We start from the raw sequence: 12,496 nt of genomic DNA on the forward strand, positions 1-12,496 counted from the left end.
TTAAAACATTTGAAGTTCTGAAGCCTTATCTATAACTTGAATCCTTTCCTTTACCTGAACTGCCTGTAACCTGCAGAGCAGCGTGAGAGGCCTGGGAGATATTTGAGATGACTTTGAATGTTGACTGTACTGCCTGAAGGAATATGGATGACTAACAGCAGCCAACCTATTATCAAACTGTCAGTGTCATCTGTTACTAGATCATATTTCACAATGTGTCTGATTTAGGTCAGGAGACAGACATTCTCCTGTCCTCATGTTTTCATGGTGAAACATGTTTTTCAGTGTGGTGGTGCTGGACATGTGGCAATCCTGATTCTTATTCACAGTAACCTTTTCATAAACTAACTCAACCAGTTTGTTGTTAACACAGAGCTCTGTTTAAGGATCACCAGTGCCACACCCTCGTGTTATTCTATCACAGCGATGTATGATTGCACAATATTACAGAGGGCTCAGCTTTTGTCGTCTTGCACTGTATGATTTGAACTAACTTTACACCATCCTTTTGGTTCTGCTGGTAGTTGGAAGCTAAATTATTGAAATGGTAAAAATAAAGTGGAGGAAATAACTAAGTACATTTATTAAAGAATGGTACTTTTTCCATGTATTGCTACTTTATACTTCTACTCCTCTACATTTCAGAGGCCACTCTTGTACCTTTTACTCAACTACATTTATTTTAACACTCACTATTGTACAAAAACACATGACATGCTGATGTGGTATAGTCTCCACAGTACTTCAGGCATCTACATTTTGTCCACATTGACAAACTACAATAAAATGCTTTGACATGTATAACAACGATATCATATAATAACCATGATAATATAATACTGTGAAAAGATCAAATCTGCATAACGAATACTTTTACTTTTGCTACTTGCTACTAAGTACATTTAGCATGTTATTCATGCTTTACTTTTATACTTCTGAAATTGTGCAGTGAGTACTTTTACTTTAAGTGCTTTTTGATGCTAGTACTTTTGTACTTTACTTTAAGTAACATTTTGAAATCGAGATTATAGAGGAGTATTTTAAGATTGTTTGTACTTTTACTTGAGTAAAGGATCTGAATACTTTTTCCAACACTGACAAATGTAAATTTATTATAACTTTTACCTCCATTATTCTAGTAAATGTACTCAACAATAATGGTGCTGTAGAGTACTTGCAGAAAACTGCAAATTCATAACAAAAATAATTGTAATACAGTGCTAATGACCCATTTTTGTTGTCTTTTTACAGCATCTTTTTCAAGTTATTGGTATTTTCTATACTTGTACATGTTTTTTTTCTTTTGCAGAATTTTGCTTGGCTTTTTTGTTTCCTGTTAAAATCTTAAATTTTCTAAAATAATCTCCTTTTAAATCAAAAACCATATTGCAATACCACGTTTATGGATTCTGATCTGCAAATATAGCATTGAACACTTAATGAAGTGCAACTAAGCTTTGCAGAGCTAAACATTTCAGTGTGTACACACGAAGGTTTGATGAGTTAGTGTGAAAATGCTATCTCCAGAGAAAGAAAAATATCTTCACTAATTTATCACAAGGGTTTCAACTATCTTGGATGTGATTTATAGCCGTTTAGCATGTGCATGAGAGGAGTTTGCAATCTCAAAATGAACATCAACATCTGCTATGTATCAGTCCAGGCTGTGGATGTGCACAGACGTTTGCTAGTTAGAATTAAAAACATCTTTTAAGATTTAACAAGAAGCAGAATGTTCTAAATAGTACATCGGTTAATCTTATTATAATGTTTCAAATCTGCAAGGAAAGGTTTTTAAAGCCTGTAAAGACTTGAAGAAAAGAGTGTGGTTGAATGGAAAGAAGAACACAAAGGAGAGCTTGTTCTTGTTTGGGCATGATGCACATGCCAAAGTAAAGTGCCAGGAGAAATAAAGAACACGTAGGCATATCTGTGATGAGCTCTCAGGCACATTTTTTCCCCCAGGTTTTAACTATGGCCAGGTATCGACTGACATCATCCTTAAAAACTACTTCTAACTAGCAACCCTGCAGGCTATTGCTGAGCATCACGAAGAGAATGCATAAAATGTTAGGTTTGAGATGTGAAGAATAACTGAAACTTTCACTAACAGAAGAACCAACACTTAAAATCTTCACGCATGATAACAAGGAAAGAGGTTGTTTGCAAAGACATGTGCTGGCTGAGAGTCAAGTGCAATGAACCATTTTACAGTCCATAATAATGCTTGTTGCCTTGGTAACATAACATGTTTAGACAATATAGCAGTCTTGCTCAACAATCAAATGTCACTAAAGACACATGACATGACAACAACCAGATTTGACTGAATAACTAACCGGACAGTAACGGGTGTGTCTGTTTCACAATATACAGTATACTTTATAGGAATACAAAATTAAGCTTCATATGTATGCCATGTCTTCATGCACATTAACACATATAATAAAGGACAAATGGAGTAATTAATCCATTATGTTTACTATAAGGTCTGCAGATAGAAGTGAACTTAAAGAATTTAAAGATTAAATTGAATCCCTCTTTCTCCTTATTATTGTTCGACAAAATGAACCTCAAGGGTGTGTGTGATAGGTGGGGCAGAGCAACCATTTTAGGTAGTGCTCCTCCCTTCATTCCTACACACCCCCGCCCACACCAGAGGCAGCATGCAGGATAAAAAGGGGACAGAGGCAGAACATTGCATCTCAGTCCAAGTCATTCTCTTTGAGGCAGGCAGATCTCCTGAGCAATCGTCACCATGAGCAGTTATTCCACGTACGGGAGAAGCTCCGTCAAAAGCAGCATGGGTGGAGGCATGGGTGGAGGCATGGGTGGAGGATTTTGTGGGGTGCAAAGGAGATATGCTTCCAGTGTGAGCGGTTCAGGTGGCGCAGGATCAAGAATCTCCGTTTCCGGTGGGGGTTATGGCGGCGGCAGCAGTTATGGCAGCAGCAGCTGTTATGGAGGTGGTTTTGGCAGTGGAGCTGGAGGTGGAGGTGGTTTTGGCATGGGAGGTGGATATGGTTTTGGCATGGGAGGTGGAGGTGGAGGTGGAGGTGGCTTTGACGCTTCAGCCAATGAGAAGGCTACCATGCAGAACCTGAACGACCGTCTGGCCAGCTACCTGGAGAAGGTGCGAAAACTTGAGCAGGCCAACTCTGAGCTGGAGCTCAAGATCCGCCTGTTCTTGGAGAGTAAGACCTCCCCCACTGCCAGAGACTACTCAGCTTTTGAGGCCATCATCGCCGATCTGCAGAGAAAGGTATGTCACATGACTTCTGATTCCTTAGTTAGTCACAATGTAAATTATCTCCTGATGAATATGTTGGAAATGTACATTGGAACTTATTTCAAAGCACATTCATGATTTTGGAGAGAAATAATTGTAATTGTGTCTAATGAAATCTGTCTTCGTCACACAGATCCAGGATGCCACCAGCATCAATGGAAGCATCTATCTGTCTATTGACAATGCAAAACTGGCATCAGACGACTTCAGAACCAAGTAAGTATCAAGTTCAGAGACAGAATTTTCTAGGACCATGGGAAATCTTTGTAATTTAACTGAAGCAATACGTGCATGGTGAATATTTTGCTTTCAAGGTGCAGATGTCTGATTTATTGCTGCCTCACAGGTGGGAGAATGAGCTAGCCATGCGTCAATCCGTGGAGGCTGACATCGCCGGTCTGAAGAGACTGTTGGATGAGCTGACACTGGCCAGATCCGACCTGGAGATGCAGATTGAAGGCCTCAGGGAGGAGCTGATCTTCCTCAAGAAGAATCACGAGGAGGTAGGTAGCGGATGATTGACGTTCATCTGAATGAGCTTTCATTCAATTTGCTAGAATGAAGATTGAAATGTACTCAAACAACTTTGCCAAACTCTTCTTATTCTACAGGAATTAGCACTCATGAGAAACCAGATGACTGGACAGATCAACGTGGAGGTGGATGCAGGGAGACAACCAGACCTGTCCCTCATTATGTCAGAAATCCGTGAGCAGTATGAGGCTGTGGCCGCCAAGAACGCGAAAGAACTTGAAGCCTGGTTCCAAACAAAGGTAAGACTGGATAATATTTGACAAAGTGACTTCTTACTGCTTATTTAGAGTGTTATATTTTTCACATATGTAGTTCTGCATGGCATTGAGGTTTTCCCGTGTCTGTTATAGTCGGAGGAACTGAACAAGGAGGTGGCTGCCAGCACAGAAGTTATCCAAACAACAAGGACAGAAATTACTGAGCTACGTCGATCAATGCAGAGCCTGGAGATCGAGCTACAGTCCCAACTCAGCATGGTAAATGATAATGACCTAAATGCAATGAAAAATATGATGCACCCAAAATGTTTTACTACTAATTCACTCTTTCTCCTCTCCCTTCCTACTCTCTTTAACTTCCACCTACAGAAAGGGTCACTTGAAGGCACTTTAGCTGAGACAGAGGGACGGTATTGCATGCAGTTACAAAGCCTACAGAGCCAAGTGACGGGGCTGGAGCAACAGCTAATGCAAATGCGTGCTGACACGGAACGCCAGGGCATAGAATACCAAATGTTGCTCGACATCAAGCAACGTCTGGAGATGGAGATCGCAGAATACAGAAGGCTGTTGGACGGAGAGGGCGCGTAAGTAGTCTACAAATAACTATTATTTCCTTTTCCTTTTACACAAATAACAACGTCTGTAAACTGAAGAATTGTTCTCATATTTAATGCAAGCTCTGTGATTCCTCCCCTTGCAGCAGTGCCAGTGGTTCAGGGTCTAGCAGCACTACAAAAACCAAGACGGTGGTTTTCACAGAGGAATATGTGGGAAACAAGTTGGTGTCCAAATCTAGCATCTGATCCGTCTCGCACAGAAAAAACAACACATTGGGCCACACCTGAGGACCACCATCACAACACATGATCCCAACACATTCTTTGCATAGACATGTGAATGCAATAAAAGGCTGCCAGTTTGCTGACTAAAATGTTGTCCTGTTTTATTAACTGTGTCTTAATTCCAAACAATGGCTTTAGAGTGGTGTTTTTTTAAAGGTCTGGTGAAAATAAATATTTGCTCTTAAACCTGACAAGAATTTGTAGGATTCCTGTTTCAAAACCTGATTAATGAAAGCCTCATACTTTAGCTTGAGGCTGTCACCACATAAAGGAATGGTTGTGAAAAGATTTAGGAAAATTGAGGCTCTACATATCTGATCAAATTGCATACTGCTCTGCTCAACCATTTCCTCCGAGATACAATTAGTTCAGAACTTACTCACGCAGTTGGGAAATACAACATTATAGAGGTACCCCTCTGAAGCAGACATGCATTCTCCATGAGTTAAGATTTTAGTTCCACTAAACCTAAAATGGAGCCTTAATGCTAAGATATCTGGCTTTCTGATGCAGATCTCTTGCATATTTGTGAGTGAGCATGAATATGGATCAATGGATGGACTGGACAATGGACTGGGGTGGCAATTTGAAAAAGGGATTTTCTTAACTTTTACCCAATGCATGCATGGCAGTGGCGGCCGGCCCATAGGGGCGCTGGCGGCACCGCCCCACCTCTTCTCATATTCTCATAAATTAAATTAAATTAAAGTAATTAAAATGAACAAGTTACACATTATATAGTTGGTGTCAGTTAAATGTATAATCTACGATAAAATATCGATAAAAATCTTTTTGCGATGTCTAAAGTGACTGATAAGTCGTGTTTCGGACAGTACAATTGATACTGTTGGACTCAGTACTTGTTAGAATACTACCACAAATACAATTAAGTATTTTTAGTGTGTACTTTTTGAACTCCCCTCCTGAGTACAATAATGCATGTTTTCTGCTATATTTAATAAGCGTTAGAAAAATGTTCTTCACAATACTGATAATGTTGGACAGAGTATTTTAAGAGGATATGGTAGACAGATGACATCAACACTAGATCCACTAGATCAGTACTCCAGCAGCAGCATTGTTACCCCTTGGAAAGTCTTTAGAGACTGGCCTGGATAGCTGTTCACAACTCTCCTTCACCACAGTGACACACCCCTGTCATTCTTGTTGGCCTCTTATGACGCTGCTAAAGTCCTTCTACTGCACCTTTTTAAGGCTCCAATTAAGGGATTTGTACTGTATGTGTTTGGAGAAATGACACAATAAATGGCCCAGATTTGTACACCTCAAAATCTTGTAGTGCAGGAAGAAATACACACTGGCTAAGCCTGCAGGTCATAGGCTTTGTTTTGAAATATTTATTCAAAGTTCACTTCTTATTTAAATCTGAAATATAGATATTAAATACATCAAATTGAACATATAAATGAAATGGTGTGAAACTCAGCAGGGGAGTTTGACAAAGGATTATTCAGAAAGTAGACAGTAAAAGTACTTGATTATACTTGTTGTAGTAGTCCAAGTAGTACTGAGTCCAACAGTAGGGGAGACCAGGGACAGTTGCAACACTTTTTGGGCTTTTCCCCAATAAGTAAAAAAACTTTTACAATAGGATAGCCATTTTGCTATATTATATGTCAGCTACTGAAACAATGTATTTAAGATGTTTTTATGAAATAAGTACAGGTTGGAAAATGTATTTTTTTTAAAAATTCAACTGTTACAACTGTCCTTGTGTACAGGGACAGTTGTAGCACTTGCCAGGCACGGTCGTAACATGTTAATAACGGTTACCTTTTTTCACACTATGACAAAAAAGAGGGAAAGCTGTCCAATTCTAAGGCAACAAGATTTTAATGGGGTTTCACACATCCTCCAACAAAACAATGAACAATGAACAGGATAACAGATAACACACACAGCATCATCCTCTGTGAAGGATTAAACTGTTCTCTGAGATGTGTTTCTACCTTAATTATGTAGACCTACCTCCTTTGAGCTGAGACCATAATATAAATCAGCTGCCTCCATCAGATAGTCCCTCAAAAGCATCTCCTGCTCTGTTGAGAACACCTTCTTTGGTGTCCAGTAGCCTGCTTGTAAATGACCTTTAATATGTTTAACCTTTTGTAGAGGTGGTTATATTTGTGTGCCGATGTTTTCCTGTGGTAAAGTTTTAGTTTTGTACTTTTATTTTGATAGTTTTAAGATCCGGACTTTTATTTTGAAGGGACTTTTGCCGGAAGTGAATAGAGAACTAAGGATTGTAAACACGTGTAATGACGGATGAATGACGGAGAAATTAACTTCAGTTCATTAGTTACGTTAGGTTTTTAGCACCTGGCTGATAGGGGCACAAGGTTTGTTATTACTTTAATTAATATGTGTATTGATATTATGTGATGTTATTTCGTAGTTTTGCAGAGTTTTGAGTTCACGCTTTTGTATTAGCAAAACTGCTATATAAGGAATGGAGATGTTTTATCTGTGAGATGGTGGCTAATTATTGTGTTTTCTTCCTTTTCTTAGCTCTTACGTTGGTACTTGACAATTAATGTATACGTGCAAGTGTGTACAATAAAAGGATACCATCAGTTTGAGAGTTAGACCATTATTCAGCTGGGGACGCTACAGTAAGAGCTTCACCTCATCATTCCCACCACGCTCATGACCAAGGATGACTGCGGAGAAGGGCTGGGCGATATGGTCTCTAAATGATATCGCGATATTGACTGACTATATCGCGATATACGATATATATCGCGATATTCTGAAATGTCCTATAAAACAAATACATTTTTTTTATTTAACCCCTTGATGTTTACAATCACGCCAGTATGATGATTCTAGTAGTCCCTGCAACATATGTCTGCATTACAAAAATCGACTAATAATGAAGAAAATTAACACATTTGTTGCAATAGTCATTTATGCACTAACTACATTACTACTTGTACTACAACATTTGAATCATCAGTTCTTCCTCATTTTCCTCAATTGTTCATATTTGGTTTATTAAAATAATGATATTGTGGTCATTGTTCAAAAATGTCTGCTATTATTATGAGTAGTATTATTATTATTATTATAATGCGCTTTCTGTCTTCCTGTCATTATCAGGAGTTAGACATGTAATGGCTATGTATTAGATTAGATTAGAACCTTCATTCTCCTAAACTGCTGGGACATTTCCCTATAGCCAATACCTTTATATTTTCTACTCTTCACTTACTTGTCAGCATAGGTCGGCATTGATGTACAGAGCCGACAGAAGACCTTGTTTATATTGCCCATCATATTGAGAGGTGCAGTGAAGCATCCTAAAACCAGGAAGTAAGCTGCTGGTTCCCTCGACAAAAAAGCAATGGGATTTCTCCATAGGGTTTTGGAAAATAGCTGGAAATAAGGTCTGTGGAAAACAAACCTGTTTGATAAATGCACGTTTTGTTCAGCCGGATAATATCCACATGTCTACCCTACTTTTATCATTTTCGAATCATAAATCTAATCAATAGATTATAAAAGGGCGCGTCACTGCCCCACTAGAAAACAACTCCATCGATCAAGCTGGCTGAAACTTTCTCTCCCTCTTCTTCTCATGCTCCCTGTCACTCTCCTTTAACTCCTCCGGTGACTTTCTTTTATTTGAAGATAGTTTTTTGCCTGGCGCTCACGGGCAAACGGGAGCCTGCTCGCGCTGGCTCCGCAGTAAACAGCTGTTTGCTTTTCACCCAACAACGACAACCGCCTCACGAAACGCTATGTTGTAGCGTTAATAAACGAAACAATTTAACAACATTGCTTGTCAAAATACTTATACCACACGACAATTTTATTTTTTTTAAGCAATATTTTTAGTTGCCCGAGCGGGCAAGTGGAAAGTACGTTATGCTGGCCCGGGTTGTCTAAATAGTGCTTCCGAGCCAGCGGGCCATTTATAATGTCGAGCCCTGCTCTCTGTCACTGTGCATGTGTGTAATGTTTGTGTGCAAGTTAGAGGGGGCCTGCGTGTGTGCCTGCGTGTGTGACTGTGTCTATGAGGGAGAAAGGAAAGCTCATTTTGGCCGCGGCGGGAAATTGATTTGACAACATAATACTCGATGTTCACGATGTGGTCATTTACGACATCGCATGTAGTGCAATCCACGATGTATCGTGTAAACTCGATATATCGCCCAGCCCTACTGCGGAGGAACTTGATGTGATGGTCTAAGGTTGTGACACCCACTCACGAAATGGCATCAAACAACTCATCTTTAGACAATGGGGACAAGGACCAGACAATGGATGCTTATAAGGACAGCGAAGAGGACGAACTTCGCCGCTCTACTCGTCTAAAGACCCCCACGGAGAAGATGCTTGCATTTCAGAGAGAGGAAGTTCACAAAAAGGAGAAAAGGTTCATTCATATTTATGAACAATGGAAGGTTCAGGCACGTCGTGCCAGAGATCAGTTAAAGTCAGACATTACTGAGAGCCAGATTGCAGCTATAATAGACACACTAGAGCAGGGCTATTCAACTACACATTCAGTTGGGCCAGATTTTATAACTACAAAATTCAGCTGGGCCAGACATTCAGCGGCCTGTAAAAAGCGGGTAGTGACACATTTTAAACCAACACATATTACTGCGATGAAAAACATGCAATTTTTATTCATTGTTCATCTAACAAAGGTACGTCAAAAAGTGCATAAAAACACAACAAATTAGCATTAATTTAACAGAATCTGAAAAAAAAGTGCACAGTTGTAGCATTACATTTGTTTGCTTTAGAAGTCAAATATTCAGGTTATTTTTTTTTTAACCAGGCACATCACAAAGTGCATTTAATGAATACAATAATAGCAGTCTTAATAAATGTCCTCACATACAAAAAAAACAGCTAAAGAGCTCCAATGCAACACAAAGAGGTAGTACTGTAGCAATACTATTTTTTCACTTTTCAAGTAATAACAAAAAAATCATACGTTTTGGTCACATTTGACCCAGACACATTACAAAGTGCATTTAAATGAATACAGAAAGAACTGTCAAACCCTTCAGTGCACAAACCCATAACAAGGGATACGGGTAAGTATATGAATGAATACTACAGTACACGTCTACTATAGTAAATAGGTGCTTACTATCACCTCATTTGTGATTTGTCATCGCTGACTTTCTCAATGGGAGAAGGGACATTTTTAATTTTGAACAAGAGCAGTGATTTTTGGCTCATAGGATGTCAATGCAATCCTAAGACATTGGTGAAGAGTGCTGTCAGTCAGGGAGCAGCGAGTGCTACTTTTGATTGAATTCATGTGTGAAAAGCTTGATTCACATGTGTATGTTGATCCAAACATACTGAGCACACAGATCGCTACTTTCTGAACGTTAGGGAACTGCTGTTTTTTGACATCACTCCAAAACTTCGCTGGCCCGTTAGTGTGCTGCATGTCGATAAGTTCCAGTGTATATTTCCCCTTGTCGATGCAGGGGAGGGGACCACTTCCTTTGCTCTGGTTGATATGTCCCCCTCTATTGCAACAGTGAAAGGGTCTCTGGCAAAGCCCATCATCACCTCTGTGGGCAGAGCAAGTCCATTCAATCGACCGGCAAAGTTCTCTTTCAACCTCGCAATGAAATCTGTCATCACATCCCTGATTTGTGCCGGAGATGTGATGTGTTTGGGGAGCGTCGGAAAATGCAGCATCCGACCCGTGCTCAAGTCGGTCGCGAAAAGGTCCAGCTTGACTTGGATCTTCTCCACAAGATCAATTACCGTTTTGTCTCTGTTTACGCTTCAGAGTTGAGAGAGACATGTTTTAGAGTTGCTATCATAGGACCACCGTTACTAGCACCACTAGATGCACTTTCAAAAAACGTGCTGCGTTGTGGTTTGGTGGTTTCTATGCAACGCGGAGTGTTGCGTTCATGGTCTGTACTAGTGTAGGAATTTTGCTACGGGAGGCTGGGCCACTCGGGAGTTGGTTCTGGGCCGCATCTGGCCCGCGGGCCGCCAGTTGACTAGGTCTGCACTAGAGCAAGAAAACGAAAATGTTACTAGAGTGTATTGGGGCAGAATCTCTGCTTCGCGCCGTTCCTCTATGAGTTTGTTTTAAAAGAAGGAAAAGTCAAAGCAGCCAGGATAAGGGTTAAACAATAATCTGCTTTAATGGTGGAACATACAATACATCACAAAACAATTCAAAAGGGGGCCCCCCCTTCGGGTGCCCCTGCTCTGGTCCTCTCGCTGGAAAAGGTCTTACCACCTTGGCCAGCATGAAGAAAAGAAGAGCGAACCAAAGTAAAACACATGCTTTCATACTAAAAACACAGGAGGAGGTGTGTGAATGCTTCCCCCAGAGGTCATTTTATTGGGAGAGACCAACACATGGCCTGTCGTACCCAATCAGCGCGACACAGCAGAAGAAACCCGGAAACAAAAAGTCTCTTACAGTTTGACGAAAACCAGATACCTTTTGGTGTCTGGAACGAACCTGCTCTAAACAACAAGTTTCCTTATCTTATTTCACATCTTGCAGCCAGCACACACACATCCCCTTTATGGCTCTTTGTCTCTGTGGCCATCTCCCCCCCCCTCAGGTTACCACACACAAGTTAAAAATATGTTTTAAGATATAGTTGTTATAGTTGGCTAAATATACGTAATACATGTAAATTACCTTCATATCAATAATAACGAGGAACACATTACCTATGCTCTTAAGCAGTATTAGAGATGCTTTTCAAATAGTCAAACTTCACACAGGCCCAATATAGAGAACACACTCATTTGTCCTGCAGCCTCTCCAGCCATTTGAGCTATTGTTCACATCCTTACTTCAAATAAAAGGTTTCACATTGCATATTTCCAGCTTCCTTTACACATGCTGTTATTATTAATACAAAGTAATTAACCACACACATCTATTTAAAACAAGTAGATTTCCCTGATAATTGACATGCTGAAAATCTTAAGAAGAATGTCCCCTCCCCCAGCTCTCTCGTCCCTGTCATAAAAGCTGCTTCCATTTCATATAGAGTAATAAAACATGTTTAAGCTAATTTCTCCACAATGTTTGTAGCCATTTAGTACCCACACATGAAAGAATAAAAACAGAGGTATAGTTGAACAGTAATCACGCAGCACATATATTTACTGCAATGAAAACACACACATTTGCCCTAAGCATGTGTAACGCACCCTCTTCTTTTATGAGGGAAACATTCCAGAGTTTTGGAGCTATCCCCAAACAAGGATGTCCCCTGCTCACATCCCTTTCTAAACACAAAGACTTCACCTCAATATATTGGGGAGGAAAAATATACTTTGTCCCTTCAAATTTAACACACATGAATATATATAAAGTGACATTAAAATGAATATACCAGATTTAACTTTCCTGCCATAACACGTTACTTTAATACTTCAAATAATTCAAATAATACTTCAAGTGTGTATGGAAATAAGAGATCATCTACCTCCATCCAATGAGACAAGACGTCGTATTGATGCCTGTGAAGCAGTCACTAAAGACATTGTTAAAATAGCATATGAAAGGATAACAGGCATTGATGGAGATTTTGACAGCGAAGCAGTTAGGCAACGTCTTCGTGAGCTGCTTA

The 12,496-nt window shown here is 39.8% G+C and overlaps 1 protein-coding gene across 1 annotated transcript; it reads left to right on the plus strand.

Moving 5' to 3' along the window:
* The first annotated feature begins 2,688 nt into the window (after window positions 1-2,688).
* Window positions 2,689-4,975, plus strand: LOC307016820 (keratin, type I cytoskeletal 13-like). The gene is made up of 7 exons (XM_079646143.1): window positions 2,689-3,262; window positions 3,423-3,505; window positions 3,636-3,792; window positions 3,901-4,062; window positions 4,174-4,299; window positions 4,411-4,628; window positions 4,745-4,975. The coding sequence occupies exons 1-7, from the start codon at window positions 2,759-2,761 to the stop codon at window positions 4,845-4,847; spliced, it is 1,353 nt and encodes a 450-aa protein (XP_079502269.1). The 5' UTR covers window positions 2,689-2,758; the 3' UTR covers window positions 4,848-4,975.
* The last annotated feature ends 7,521 nt before the right edge of the window (window positions 4,976-12,496 follow it).

The sequence above is a fragment of the Notothenia rossii genome (assembly GCF_949606895.1).
Source record: "Notothenia rossii genome assembly, chromosome: 1".
Taxonomy (NCBI): domain Eukaryota; kingdom Metazoa; phylum Chordata; class Actinopteri; order Perciformes; family Nototheniidae; genus Notothenia; species Notothenia rossii.

Excerpts from the sequence above, each read along its gene's own strand:
- LOC307016820 (XM_079646143.1), top strand. The coding sequence starts at position 2,759 with ATGAGCAGTTATTCCACGTACGGGAGAAGCTCCGTCAAAAGCAGCATG. Across the intron at positions 3,793-3,900 it reads TCAAGAAGAATCACGAGGAG|GAATTAGCACTCATGAGAAA; the intron begins GTAGGTAGCGGA and ends CTTATTCTACAG. Across the intron at positions 4,629-4,744 it reads CTGTTGGACGGAGAGGGCGC|CAGTGCCAGTGGTTCAGGGT; the intron begins GTAAGTAGTCTA and ends CTCCCCTTGCAG.